The sequence below is a fragment of the Enhydra lutris genome, unplaced genomic scaffold, assembly GCF_002288905.1.
Source record: "Enhydra lutris kenyoni isolate GAN:26980312 unplaced genomic scaffold, ASM228890v2 scaffoldscaffold67, whole genome shotgun sequence".
Lineage (NCBI taxonomy): Eukaryota > Metazoa > Chordata > Mammalia > Carnivora > Mustelidae > Enhydra > Enhydra lutris.
The window spans coordinates 9,174,208-9,189,165 of record NW_019154151.1 but is presented as its reverse complement, the minus strand read 5'-3'; the positions used below and the strand labels follow the sequence as shown (position 1 = coordinate 9,189,165).

Below are 14,958 nucleotides of genomic sequence, written 5' to 3'. Positions count from 1 at the left end.
CTTTGTTTTGCAGATAATATGACTGTCTATATTAAAAAATTCCTAGGAATCAAACCAAAAACTGAAACTAACAGGTAATTATTGCAAGGTTGAAGGATACAGAGTTTATATACATAACTCCACTGTTTTCCTATATACTAGCATAAACAGTAAAAAAGAAATTAAAAATGCAACACTGTTCATATTAACATCAAAAATAAGAAAAATTTAGGCATAAACCTAATGAAATTTGTGCAGGATCTATATGAGGCAAACTACAAAACTCTGTTGAAGGAAATCAAACAAGATGTAAGTAACTGAAGAGATATTCCATGATCATGGATAGGAAGACTCAGAATTGTTAAGGTGTTGATTCTTCCCAATTTGATCTATACATTCAATTTAATCCAAATCAGAATCCTAGCAAGTTATTTTGTGGTTATCAAGAAACTGATTTTAAAGTTTATATGGAAATTCAAAAGAGTAACTAACATAATCCTGAAGAAGAAGAACAAAGTCAGAGGTTGACACTACCTTACCTCAATACTTGCTATGAAGGTACAGTAATCAACATAGCATGGTATTGTGACAGAATATTCAAATAGATCAATGACAAAAAGAAAAAAGGAATCTAGACACAGATATTATTAAACTTTTCACAAAATTAACCCCAAATGGACCTTACACAGAAATGCAAAATGAAAAACTATAAAACTTCTAGAAGATAACGTAGGAGAAAATTCAGGTAACCTTGGGTTCAGTGATGAATTTTTAGAGACAACACCAAAAGCATGACTCACAAAAGAAAAATTGGTAAGTTGGACTTATTTACTAAAATAAAAACTTCTGCTCTGCAAAAGAAAGATAATGAAAGACAGACCACAGACCGACTAGGAAAAAATATTTGTCAAACACATATTGTATAAGGAACTTGTATTCAAAATTTTCTAAGTCTAACTTTTCAGTAACTAAACTGGACATCAATGGAGTAAATAAAGTGAGGAGTAAATATATATATATATATAATATGTATATATTATATATATATATAGCAAATACTCCAATTGGAAAAATAAGAGTGCCACACTGGATAAAAACCGAAATCTAATTGTATTCTGCTTATAAGAGATGAAACTTAAGTATAGGAAAACATAAATATCTAAAGTAAACAAATGGAAAGAAATACATTCTACAAATTCTAACCAAAAGAAGACAAGAGGAGTTACTTGGGATGGAGGAGAGAATTTTATAGTGATAAAAGTGTCAATCAACCAAGGAGATACAAGAATTCTAAATTTCGATGTAACTATAACATAGATTCAAATATATGAAGTAAAATGGATAGAGTTAAAGGTGAAATAGACCAATTCACCATCATAAAGGATTTAATATACCTAGCTCAGTAACTGATGGAGCAAGCAGATAAATTTATCCAAATGCTTAAAGAAAAAATCATATTTTATAGAAACTCTTCCAAAAAAAAAAAAAGAGAAAGAAACAATCAGGATTCTCCACAGAACAAAATCAATAGGAAGTATATATAGACATATAGATATGGATATGGATATAGATATAGATATAGATATAGATATAGATGAAATAGAGGAAGATACACAGAGAAAGAGAGAGAGAGTTTAAGGAATTGGCTCACACAATTGTGGAAGGTGCCAAATCTAAAATCTGTAGTGTGGGCCAGAAGGCTAGAGACTCAGGAAAGAGTTGATGTTCCCTGCTTGAGTCTGAAGACAATCTGGAAGCAGAATTCCCTCTTCCAAAGAACCTCATTTTCTCTCAAGGCCTGGATTAGACCCACTTACATGATGGAGAATGATCTGCTTCATTCAAAGTCTACTGATTTACACAATAATCTTTTTTTTAAAAGATTTTATTTTATTTATTTGACAAAGAGAGATCACAAGTAGACAGAGAGGCAGGCAGAGGGGCAGAGAGGGGAAGCAGGCTCCCTGCTGAGCAGAGAGCCTGATGCAGGGCTCCATCCCAGGACTCTGAGATCATGACCTGAGCCAAGGGTGGAGGCTTAACCCACTGAGCCACCCACGTGTCCCTCATTTAAACAATAATCATATCTAAAAAATAACTTCACAGCAACATCTAGACTGGTATTTGGCCAAATATCTAGATACTGTGGCCGAGTCAAGTTGACACATAAAATTATCTTACTACCCACCTTGTTTTATGATATGAACACAAATATATGATACCATACCTGACAAGAATATTAAAAAAACATATGGATGCCTGGGTGGCTCAGTGGGTTAAGCATCTGCTTCTGGCTCAGGTCATGATTTCAGGGTCTTGGGATTGAGCCCCACATCCAGCTCCCTGCCCAGCAGGGAGTCTGCTTCTCCCTCTCTCTCTCTGCCCCTTTCCTCGACCCCCAACTCATGCTTTCTCTCTCTCTCTCTCAAATAAATAAAATCTTTTAAAAAAGGAATATTACAAAAAATAAAATTACAAGCTAATTCCTCTTAAGAATTTAGATGCAAAAAATTCAAACCAAAATAAAGGCAAACCAAATTGAGTGATATACAAAACAGATAATACGTAATAAACAAGTTGAGTTTCTTCTAAAAATGCAAGCTTAAGTTAACATTTAAAAATAAATCAATATAGAGGTGTCCAGGTGGCTCAGTCAGTTTTGCATCCAACTCTTGATTTTGGCTCAGGTCATGATCTTAGGATCTTGAGATGCAGCCCCACATGGGGCTCTGCGTGGAGCCTGCTTAAGAGTCTCTCTTTCCCTCTGTCCCTTCCCTCCTCTCCTCTCTCTTAAAAAGTAATAAATAGGGGCACCTGGGTGGCTCAGTGGGTTAAGCCTCTGCCTTTGGCTTAGGTCATGATCCCAGGGTCCTGGGATAGAGGCCCGCATCGGGCTCTCTGCTCCACAGGGAGCCTGCTTCCTCCTCTCTCTCTGCCTGTTGCTCTGCCTACTTGTGATCTCTCTCTCTCTCTCTCTCTCTGTCAAATAAATATAATCTTTTTTAAAAAATAAAAAATAAAATAAAATCCATTTAAAATCAATCAATATAATTTGCCACATTATTATAATTAGAGGGAAAACTTACATAACCATCTCCATTGATGCAGAAGAGGCATTTGATAAAATTCAACCCCCATTCATGATTTAAAACTCTTAGGAAACCAGGAATAAAAGAGAATTTCTATAATTTGATAAATACTATCCACAAAAATAAACATCATGGTTAATATTGAAATACTGAGAGCTTTCTACCTAAGATTAGCTAACAAGAAAAAGATGGCCATGTGATGCCTGGGTGGCTCAGTCGGTTAAGTGGCTGCCTTCTGCTCGGGTCATGATCCCAGTGTCCTGGGATCAAGTCCCATATTAGGCTCCATGTTCTGCAGGGAGCCTGCTTCTCCCTCTGCCTCTGCCTGCTACCCTGCCTACCTGTGCTCTCTCTGTCTCTCTGACAAATAAATAAATAAAATCTTTAAAAAAAAAAAAGAAAGAAAAAGATGGCCATGATTACCACTTTTATTCATCACCATACTGGGGATGTTAGACAGTACAATAAGGGAAGAAAATAAATAAATAAAAGGAACAATAATTGAAAAAAAAAAGATGATAATTCACATACAAAATGATTGCTTATGTAGAAAACCCAAAAGAATTTATAAATAAACCTTTAAAAACAATAAATGATTTCAACAAATCTACTCAACACAATATCAATATACTTTGTTAAATTTTTTCAATTTTTTGTTTAAATTCAGTATAGTACATCATTAGTCTTTGATATAATGTTCAATGATTCATTAGTTGTGTATAACACACAGTGCACATCGCATCACATGTCCTTTTAATTGCCCATCACTGAGTTACCCCATCCCCCACCCACCTCGCTTTCCACAACCCTCAGTTTGTTTCCTGGAGTCAAGAGTCTCATATGGTTTGTCTCCCTGTCTTACTTCTTCCCCTTCAGTTTTCCCTCCCTTCCTCTATTGTCCTTTTTACTATTCCTTATGTTCCACATATGAGTGAAATCATATGATAACTGTCTTTCTCTGATGGACTTATTTCATTTAGCATAACACCCTCCAGTTTCTTCTATATCTATGTAAATGGTAGATATTCATCCTTTCTGATGACTGAGTAATATTTCATTGTATATATGGACCACATCTTTATTCATTCCTCTGCTGAAGGGCATCTCAACTCTTGCCACAATTTGGCAATTGTGGGCATTGCTGCTATGAACATATGGGTGCATGTGCTCCTTCTTTTCACTACATCTGTATTTTGAGGGTAAACACCCAGTAGTAAATATACTTTTTAAAATCAGCTCTATTCCTATATACCAACAGCAAACAATTAGAAAATGAAAATTTTTAAATGAAACCATCTAAAATAGCATTGAAAGACCATCATATCCTAGGAGTCATTCTAACAAAATGTGTACAAATCTGAACTAATAGGAGTGTAAATTGACAAGCTTATGTCGAAAATCAATATGGAAATGCAATGCACCAAGAATAACCAAGAAAATTCTGAAAAATAAAAACAATAAAGAGGATTCATACTACCAAATATTAAGTTGTATTATAAAGCTATAGTAATTATGACAGGATTCCAGGACACTGTGCAAGGATAAATAGACCAATGGACAGAATAGCAAGTACAGAGACAGACCCATACATGTACGGCAATAATTTATCACAAATGTGACACTGTAGTATAGTGGGGAAAGAGTGATCTCAAGAAATGGTGCTGGGTCAATTGGATATCCTTACTGGGAAAAAATGGAATCTTGACCCTTATTTCACACCATATACAAAAATAAATTTCAGGCGAATTATTGATCTAAATGAGGGAAGGCAAAAGCAATAAAGCTTCTAGAAGATAATCTTCATGACCTTACAGTATGGGAGAATTTCTTTAAAAAGAATAAAATAAAATGAAAGAAAATATTGATCATTTTTTTCTTTATGAAGACAGTATGTTGTAAGTGAAAAACAAGCCACACAATCTTAATATCAAAATTTGATGATATATGAATGGACCTAGAAGGTATTACATTAAGTGAAATAAGTCAGATAGAAAAAGACAAATAGGGGCTCCTGGGGGGCTCAATGGGTTAAGCTTCTGCCTTCAGCTCAGGTCATGGTCTTAGAGTCCTGGGATCCAGCCCCACATCAGGCTCTCTGCTCAGCAGGGAGCCTGCTTCCCCCCCTCTCTCTGCCTGCCTCTCTGCCTACTTGTGATCGCTCTCTCTGTCAGATAAATAAATAAAACCTTTTCAAAAAAAGAAAAAGACAAATACCATATGATTTCACTTATACATGGAATCTGAAACAAAAAGAACAAATGAACCAACAAAAAAAAGCAGAAACCATAAACAGAACGAACTAGTGGTTGTCAGAGGGAGATGTGGGGAATGAGCAAAATTGGTGAAGAGGAGTGAGAGGTACAAGCTTCCAGTTTTTCAGTGAATAAGTCATTGGGATGAAAGGTAGAGCATCAAGAATATGGTCAATGGCATTGTAATAGCATTGTACAGTGATAAATGGTAGATGCACTTGTGGTAAGCATGGCATAATGTATACACTTATTGAATCACTATGTTGTATGCCTAAAACTAATGTAACATTGTGTGTCAATCATATTTCAACTTAAAAAAACTTGGTGATATAAAAATAAAACTATGGATTAATCCCACCAATGATGTATATGCAAAAATTCTAAATATAAAGAGAATAAATACAATGAAGAAGTATGACAAAGAAATACTGGGGATGCCTGGTGGCTCAGTCGGCTAAGTCAGCTAATTGTTAAGTGTACTTAACAATACACAAAACTGTATATAATAGAAAAATTAAAAAGGAAAACATTGAAATGTGTTTATAAAAAGCTTGAGGGGAACAAAGCGTCTATTTTTATAACCTAGAGAGAGGTAGGAAGGACCTTCCTCAGTGTGATCAAATATTTAGAAGCCATAAAGGGAAAATACAAAAGATTTGATTACCTATAGTTGATCATCTATATAAGGGGAAAAACACGAGCAACACTAAATGGATTAGATATCCACTTACTTTGACAGCACCAACATCTAGCTAAGTCAGTTTGCCCTGATTCCCTGAGCACTAAATAAATAATCTTCTGATAATAATTTGGTTTCTGAGATAGTGATGCTAGGGAGAGAATATTCTGAGCAGCAAACACTAAGAATTTGATCTACTTGGCAACGATTTTTCTCACAGTAACAGAAATGATCACTCTTTTTTTATTTTCAAAAAGAAATTCTGCCCCACCTGATAATATGTCCCTTACTCTGCAAACTTAGAAATGCTCAACAAATGGGGAACTCTGTGCCCAGACAAAGATCTTGCATTATTACATTTACCCTTTCAGAGGTCAACAGGACCAGAGAGTTACACTAAAGCCCAATCTCAATGGTGGACTGAATTATATGTGCATGAACCTGTAAGGATAAAGATACCCCTCCAATAGGGCTTCCTGCACTCCCCACCTCCCTTCTCCCTCCCCCCAGGCCTATCCCCAAACATGCATTGCCCAAACCCTTAACACAAGGCCTGAGGGGGACCCAATGGACAGGGTCAAGTGTGGAAGTACAACATTCTGAAAAACAAGTATCTGTTATCCTGCTTAGTACCACACCTCAGGGCAAGGCAGACCAGGGGCCATTATCTTGGTTTTCTGCACCCCAAGATGGCAGCAAGATAGCTCTTGTTTAAAGGCACAGAAGAGCCGCAGTTCAGATAAAGAAACCAGAATAAACCTTCAGCCTGGGATATGATGTAAAATGAATGTACAAAGTTAACATTGAAAATAGTCATAATCATGCTTAGAAAAGCCATTATCAAGGGAAAGTAGCTAATCTCCATTTGTCAAAGTTCACCCCTTAGAGCATTAACTGCACTGTGTTTCCATGTGTGTAGTTTGGCTAGTTTGCAGCAGCAGTTGTCTCTTCTTGTTAGGTGGCACTATGTTAGGTCATTCCTCAAGCAGTAGCTTGAACAACAGTGACAATGGAAGTGGCAGAAACAGCATATAGGCCATTGCTGTATTTCCTCTGGATTTCAAGCAAGGCAGTTGGCAGAGCCCTAGAATGGCGAGGGGAAGTGGTTGGGCCAAGTGGAACTTTGATTTATATGTGTACTGAATGGAGAAATGTGATACTAATAATTGTTTTGAGTCCATTATGAAGGATGCTAAAACACGATGGGGACAGGATACAATATACTTTGGGCTATGCAAATTCTACAATTTGAAAAGGTGGTCTGGACCAAAAATTCTAAGTCAGTAGGTAAAGTACTCATAATGTCTTCTGTCTCAGGATGTATGACAATGAATGAGTTAATCAGTGCATTTAAGCATTTTCAAATCTGCTGCCTAATTCTGTTGTTCAAGTTATTACATATTGTCATCTTGCCTTACAACCAAGGACAAAGCATACTATTAGATCTTGAACACATGAGCAGTGCTAATCAAGGTATCTTTGCCAACACATGCAAGGGGGAGTGACATCCTGTTTGACAAAGTGGGTAAAATGCGGATAGAACTTTAAACAAGTTTTCAGTACTAATAGAGAAAATAATATAAGAATAAAATAAAGTAAGTTTAAGAGGGACACTGGGAATGAGACAATTGTTTTGAGTTCTTACTGTAACAATTGAATGATTTGTCGTGGTGTGGTATTTCTTCTTTTTTAAAGATTTTATTTATTTATTTATCTTGTCAGAGAGTGAGAGAGCACAAGCAGGAGGAGTGGCAGGCAGAGAGAAGCAGGCTCCCTGTTGAGCAAGAAGCCTGATGCGATGTGGGACTGGGACTTGATCCCAGGACCCTGGGATCATGACCTGAGCAGAAGGCAGATGCCTAACTGACTGAGCCACCCAGGTGCCCATGAATATTTTTTCAGATGTTCAAACTATACATCTGAGTTAGAAATGAGTTTTATTTTCTCTATTTTCTTCAGTTATCTCCAATGAATATTTTTTAGGAGAAAATTCAAAAAATTTTAAATCCGCTCCCAAAAATTTAGTTACAGTATTGTCTAATTTTATAAAAGTAACTCAGTACCCCAACTTGAACATATCAATACAATGGTCTTTATTATCTGCTCCATATCCAAACTGCTCATCCTACCTGACATATAGGAGCATCAAGATAAATACTATTTTCTCTGTTTCTCAACTGAACCTCACCTACTGGCAACTCCCAAGATTTTACTCTTTCTTCTACACCTTGCTATGTGGGTATCTATAAAGTTATGGACTCAACATAAAGATTATCATCTTCATCTGTGTCTTCATCAGGAAGAGTTTTGTGTCAAGTATCTAATAGAGGCGTTATCCAGTCATTTGGTTCCATACAGGATGATTTTAAACAACCAATTTCTCAAGTTTGGAAGGCTGCTGGCTCTACCTCTTACTAATGAAGTGATATCGGGAAACTCACCTGGCTTCTCCAAGTCTCATTTCTTCTGCAGTAAAAATATATTTACTTGACAGGATCATTGAGGAGATTAAGTGGAGGGGGTAGGAACTATAAAAGATGTCAATCAGTGTCTGACAAATATTAGGTATCACCCACTTTTTTCTTCTATAATATACATAATATATATGTATGTATATATGTATATAATATACTTGAATGTGTTACTTATCAAATTTGATTTAAAATTTGGTCTTTTATCTTTAACAAGATCTGTTTGTACAGAATTCTCTCAGCCTCAGCTCCCCATCTCTGGTGGTAAGAATGTGTCTTTCCTTCTGGTGTAGGGAAGACAGTTTTCACACGGGATTTTTATCTCCTGCCTTTAGGAAGAAAAGGGCAGGTCAGAGTACCTTTCTTGTACCTATTTTCCAAATGCTACTACTTCTTTTAAGATTTTATTTATTTATTTGTGTGTGTGTGAGAGAGAGAGAGGGAGACAGCGAGTGGGAGCAGGGGTAAAGGGAGAAGCAGATTCCCCACTGAGCAGAGAGCCCAAAGGGGGAAAGGAATTGATCCCAGGACCCTGGGATCATGACCTGAGTTGAAGGCAGACACTTAACCTACTGAGCCACCTAGGCACCCTTCCAAATGCTTTTAACTCAAAATAATCCTTATGCCAAAGGGGCATATTTTGGGGCAGCATATTCTATCAACTTTCACTCTCATATAAAGTTTAAAATAAAAAAGACTCACAAATTAAAAATAGACCCAGCCATAAAACTAAAAAAATTAAATTAACATTAATGAGATTGATTAAATGTTGCTTTGTTGTCTCGGAATCACCATCTGCAATATGAATGGAGTAGTGATGCTACAGCAGAGATTCCTTTGATTTAAACGTTCCTTCAGTAGTGGGAGCTTGATGACTCCTCCTCAACCGTCTGCCAGTTTCCTTAAACTACTGCAGAACCTCTATCAGAACAAATGATATACTTATTATGAAGCAAACACACTCTTTAAGTATTAAATACAGTTTTACATTCTTCTCATTGACTAGAAACAGAATTTCACTGATTTAAGATGCCTTTGATTATTAGATGCATCATTATTTTACACACTACAAAAGGAAAACAATACTTCTAATTAAAGTGTGGGACAATGTTAAGGTGCCAACAACTGTTAAGATGCATCATAACTTCAGAGATACCAAACTATGGGGAAAAGAAGTCTATCTACTACTAGTGAATACAGTAGTGCTACTTTGTGCCATGACACTATTTTTTAGAAGTCTTTTTCTAAATTAACATATAATGTATTATTTGTTTCTGGGGTACAGGTCTGTGATTCATCAGTCTTACACAATTCACAGCACTCGCCATAGCACATACCCTCCCCATTGTCCATCACCCAGTGACCCCCATCCCTGCCACCTACATCCCCTCCAACAATCCTCACTTCATTTCTTGAGATTAAGAGTTTCTTCTGGTTTGTCTCCCTCTCTGCTTTCATCTTGATTCATTTATCCCTCCCTTCCCCTATGATCCTGTCTCATTTCTCAAATTCCTCATATCAGATATGATTGTCTCTAATTGACTTATTTCACTTAGCATAATACCCTCTAGTTCCATGCATGTTGCTGCAAATGGAAAGATTTCTTTTTGATGGCTACATAATATTCCATATTATATACATACCACTTCTTCTTTATCCATTCATCTGTTGATGGACATCTAGGCTCTTTCCATAGTTTGGCTATTGCTGCTATCGGGTGCACATGCCCCCTTCAGATCACTACATTTGTATCTTTAGGGTAAATGACCAGTAGTGCAATTGCTAGGTCAAAGGGTAGCCCTATCTTTAACTTTTTGAGGAACCTCCATACTCTTTTCCAGAGTGGCTGCACCAGCTTGCATTCCCACCTACAGTGTAGGAGGGTTCCCCTTTCTCCGCATCCTTGTCAAGCCATGAAAATATTTAACATAACACAAAATTTGTCTCCCCAGTCACCAGTTGGTATCCAAACATCCCCATTTTTACCCTATCCTTCAAGCCCAACTTACTTAAGTGTCCCCCTCCTCTGTACAACTTTTGCCTGAGCACTGTTGCCTGCAGAAGTTTCTGCACAGATGAGAAGGGTTTGGCCATGATCAGAGGCTTGTGGTTTTGTTAGTGTATTTTTGTTTCCATACATCTTGCCTTTCCAAATAGATCATAAACTCAAGGACAGAATAATTTTTTTTTGCTGGTTAAAACACACAACTTTATTGATGAAACACAAGTCGAAGATTAACAAATGTAAACCAATACAAAAGTGTAGCTTATTTATGATTAGTCTGCTGTCAGTTTAGGTAGAGGAAAGAGTAAAAAATATCTCAATCTAGGTAGCAAGATGGAATCAATAAATGCTTTCTTTACACAAGCTCTAGTATTCAATAAATCATTAAAATGCTCCATACTGAAACCAGCCACAAGTAACATCACTGATGACTCTTGATATTCATTATTCCAGAGTAGGAGCCAAAAGGATCTCATTGTCATGTAAGCACAGTGGAAAACAAAGAATTTACAAAATGCATTGTTCCCAGTGCACAGTGAAAAATTATCTCAATATTGTTTGGGCCATACTCCAAATTAGAGTTTGGTCAATACTTTTAGGACTTTTACTTTCACCACCAGATCATTGTGATTTGCTAATGCCTTGATTTTCTTAACACATACTCCAGATTCTTTGAATAAGAAAAAAAGTGAACTTCTGCTGAATTCCTTCTTAGATGATGCGAGCCCTTCATTTTTTATGTTGTCATTTATATTCTCAAATAGAGTAAGGATATTAAGAAGAATCTCTCTGTCCCATTCTTTATTAAAGAGGGAAATCAATTCTGAGGGAACTTTACAACTGACCAGCTCTCTCGTCATGGCTGGATTTTCAGTAAAGTTTATAATTAGTTTCATAGTCTGAATCTTGGTGAAGTAATTTCCCAGGAATAACAAAGCAAAAAAGTCTGGAAAAGAATAGGAAAGCAAATGTTGGTAATGATTAGTCACAGTCATGTTGGTTAACAGTCTTAGTCCAGCCATCTGCACAGCTGAATCCAAGCGACAGATCATGGTATCATCACACACTTGACTGATATATGTCTTAATCTTCCCCTGATTTTCAGCATTCACACTCAAGTTATTAAGAGCATTGTAAGCTTTTTCCCTAATAATAGGATCTTTTGTTTTTATCAGTTTTGCAATAATTGGAAGACCACCCAATTCACGAATGGCATTTTGGTTAAAAGAATATGCTGCATTGTTACCCAGAGTGACCAAGGCTATTTCTTGAATAAAAGGATCATTTGATCGTTCCAGGATGTTAAGAACCTTTTGAAGGTCAGAAGCACCCAGAATATCATCAATTTTATAGGGAAAGTTAAACTTGCCCCTGCGAACAGGCCATGATGTAGCTGGAGTCCTGGTGCTCTTACCTCGGGTCCTTCCCTTGGTTTTTCCACTTGCCCTACTTCCAGACCTAGCCCCACTCCTGGTGGGGTGGCAGCCTCCACCCCGGCCTCCTGGGCAGGGTAAACTGGGTGCAAGGGTCCTGTTCCCAGAGATAGTGCCCAACCTGGCTCCTCTGCTGGCCTTTGCACTTGCCTGTTCCTTCAGAGTGCTGAAAAGGGCTTTGGCCTTGGCCTCTAGGCCACCTCCACTCTGAGCCCCCAAGTGGGCCTCTGCCTTTACATCTGAACCATTCTGGAGTTCCATGCCCACCTCAGCCTTGACCTTTGATTCATCCTGAAGTCTAGCCCCAGCCCCCACCCCAGCATTAGCCTTAGCTCCTTTCCCAGTCTGGACACCAGTCTCTACAATATCACTAGATTCTTCTTCATCGTCTTCCTCATTGTCGTCCCAGATTTTCTCATTCTCATCTCTTCCCCAGGTCAGCCTGTACACGCAGTAGCAGGCACCAGCCCCGATCACCACACCAGCGGCCACGCAGCCAGCTTCCCGAGTACGGCCCATGCTGGGGTGAACTTCTGAACCAAATTTTCAACCAGGGTAGAGTGGGGTTGCTCCTATGTTGGGGGCGGAGTCTTCAGCTACAGCTGGCAGGCCCGGTTGCAGCTTGCAGATACAGTGGAACCTAGGAATGAAGGAAAGATTTAAGGCATTAGTCTCCCCATTTTGTGCCTTTGCCTGCAGACAGACTGCACTACAGACCAGCAAACGGACAGAGATGTGACAGGGATTCAGGGCTGGATCAGTGATTCCTTTCCTCCACGGGGAAGATAATTTTGAAAATTTTCCCCACCTCCAGATCCTCCAACCTCATGTTCAACCATCCCACCCCAGTACGTTATATTTAAGGTATCTAATCAGTTCCCTACCTCCCCTACCCCTCCAGATGTCTTGGGGTAGTGGCACCCCCACATACACCAGCACAGGTACAGGCAGTTTCTTCCTTCTTTTCCTTGCCTGGAAGTCCACTGTGTCCTGCAACCTGCATACAAAGGGGTGGGGATGAGGATCCTGAAGGCTCAAGGGACAGGACTTCACCCTGGATGGGATACACTTCCCTCTCCGGAATCTCTGGCCCCAGTTCTGAGTAGCCCAACCCTCTACTCCTCAGCGCAGACTCCTCAGTCGCGGAGCTTTTGCTTCGAAATTCAGTATCTCCCTTCCCCATCTCCTTTATCTTTTTCAATCCTTGTTTCTGATTGAAACAAGAATTCAATCAGAATCCCCCCTAGTCAGTCACTTCCTTCAAAAGTGACTCCGCAACCCTTTCCCTGTAATAAAATGGATGGTGGTGGAGAGAGTGCTGAAGACAGACTGTAAAATGCACAAAACTCGCCCTTGCCCTTGCCTCTCCCACCCCCACCATCTCAGAGATACCGGACACTCCTCCCTCCAGCCATTATACCAACTTCCACCAATCCGGAGCAATTTCCTTCCCCCCTCATCTCAGTTTCTGCCTTCTCCACGAAACCTAAGGACTGCTAACTCTGGGACTGAGTGCTTGACCAACAGAGCAAACCCTAGACACTGTACTCCAAAGAGTAATTTGGAGCAAGATCCTCCCCACCCCCACTTCTGGCGACACTCCGCCCCCCAGCCACTTACTTCCTTTCTGTGTCGTCTAACTGCAAAGCACTTTGTTTTGAAAGCTCCAAAACGGAATAAAGTGGAGGAAAGGAGGGGAATGCGGAGGCGGTGCCCGGGTCCACTCGGGTTTGCAGTCTTCACAATTCTCCACCCCAGGGGTCCCCAAATAGTGCCACCACCCTCACTCTGACCTGCTTTTTCTGGACAATCTTCCTGCTTTCTAGGGTTGAACTGGCCCTAAAGTGCAAGATGCACAGACACACAAGCGACAGGGCAGACAGCTGGGCGGACAGAAGAGCACTTCACAGAATCCCAATAGCAGCTTTTCCGAATTCAGGATCCTGGTTGTCCAATATTGGCCTCTCACCCCTACCCCTATTCTCAGGACTCCGCTGACATCAGCCCTCTTCTTGCCGGCGTGCATTCACCCACTCCGCAGCCCCCACCTTCAGTGGTCCGCCATTTTCCCAGCAAAAACCACACCCCTTTCGAACAACTGGACCGGGAGGAGGCGGGGCGACGGAGTAGGGAAAACCAGAGGAGCAAAAGAGCCCCCTCCCCGATGCATTTCCACCCCCAATGACAGCCATTTTCCCTGCAGGCACTGTCACATCCTTTTTCCTACATAAAATAACAGGAAGGCAGCTGGAGTCAGAAATGGGCCCAAGTTAAGTCAAGGACCTCAGCCACCCCCACCCCCTCCGGGGACTGCGGGGCAATTCCACTTTGCACAGACCTGCAGGGATTCCAGGCAGATACGTTACTCTTTTGCTCTGAGTGGTACAGCGCCCTACTGAAAGACATGGGGAATGACAGACGCACAGCCTCACCATTCTGGCTTGGTAAATGGACCAGCACACAGGGCAAGAATCTTTGTAGCTGCCCTTCCCAATTCAAGGCCCCGAATGCCAAAGTTTTCAGATCCCCTCCCTCCTGGTCTGGGGTGTCCCCTGGAATCCGGACCCCAGCGTCCACCATTTTTGTTCTTGTAAAGGCCAGGGATAGTGCAAGCCTGTGGAGAAAGCAGGCCTTGTTCCTCTTTGGTCTCCACCCTCCGCTCCCCGCACCGCATAGATCCCCCAGGCAGCACCCATCCACACACAGACCTGCTGGGATTCAGGTAGTTACCTCCTCCTCCTTCCCTGGCCACAGGCCCGCCCGCCCTCTGGGTAATATGGAGCTGGTAACCGGACCAAACCAGGACCAGAATTAGAAGGATGCCTGCAAACGTCAGCTCCTGCTCACGTAAGGGCCACGTCACCCGTGAGTTCAAGACCCCAATTACCACTCCCACCAGCAGTGCGGCAAGAGCCGGCCCACCCCTTTCCTTCCCAGCTACATCAGGTCCTGCCACTCATTTTCTTTTGCCAATCCCAGAGGCTGAGGAGAGCTTCTCCTTGTGGCTGGAATTTGCCTTTCTCTGGTTAACACGGAGAAAGTGCATCTGT

The 14,958-nt window shown here is 40.2% G+C and overlaps 1 protein-coding gene across 6 annotated transcripts; it reads right to left on the bottom strand.

Annotated features, from left to right (window-relative positions):
• Positions 1–10,651: 10,651 nt before the first annotated feature.
• On the bottom strand, positions 10,652–14,711 carry LOC111159187 (armadillo repeat containing, X-linked 1). Of its 6 annotated transcripts, none has more exons than XM_022521631.1 (3): positions 13,529–14,606; positions 12,793–12,905; positions 10,652–12,548 (listed from the first exon to the last, which is right to left on the bottom strand). In XM_022521631.1, the coding sequence occupies exon 3, from the start codon at positions 12,425–12,427 to the stop codon at positions 11,051–11,053; it is 1,377 nt and encodes a 458-aa protein (XP_022377339.1). In that variant the 5' UTR covers positions 12,428–12,548; positions 12,793–12,905; positions 13,529–14,606; the 3' UTR covers positions 10,652–11,050. The 6 variants fall into 6 exon arrangements, with proteins under 6 accessions (XP_022377339.1, XP_022377341.1, XP_022377340.1 ...); XM_022521633.1 differs by having other exon boundaries at positions 12,840–12,905; XM_022521632.1 differs by having other exon boundaries at positions 14,247–14,606.
• Between the last annotated feature and the right edge of the window lie 247 nt (positions 14,712–14,958).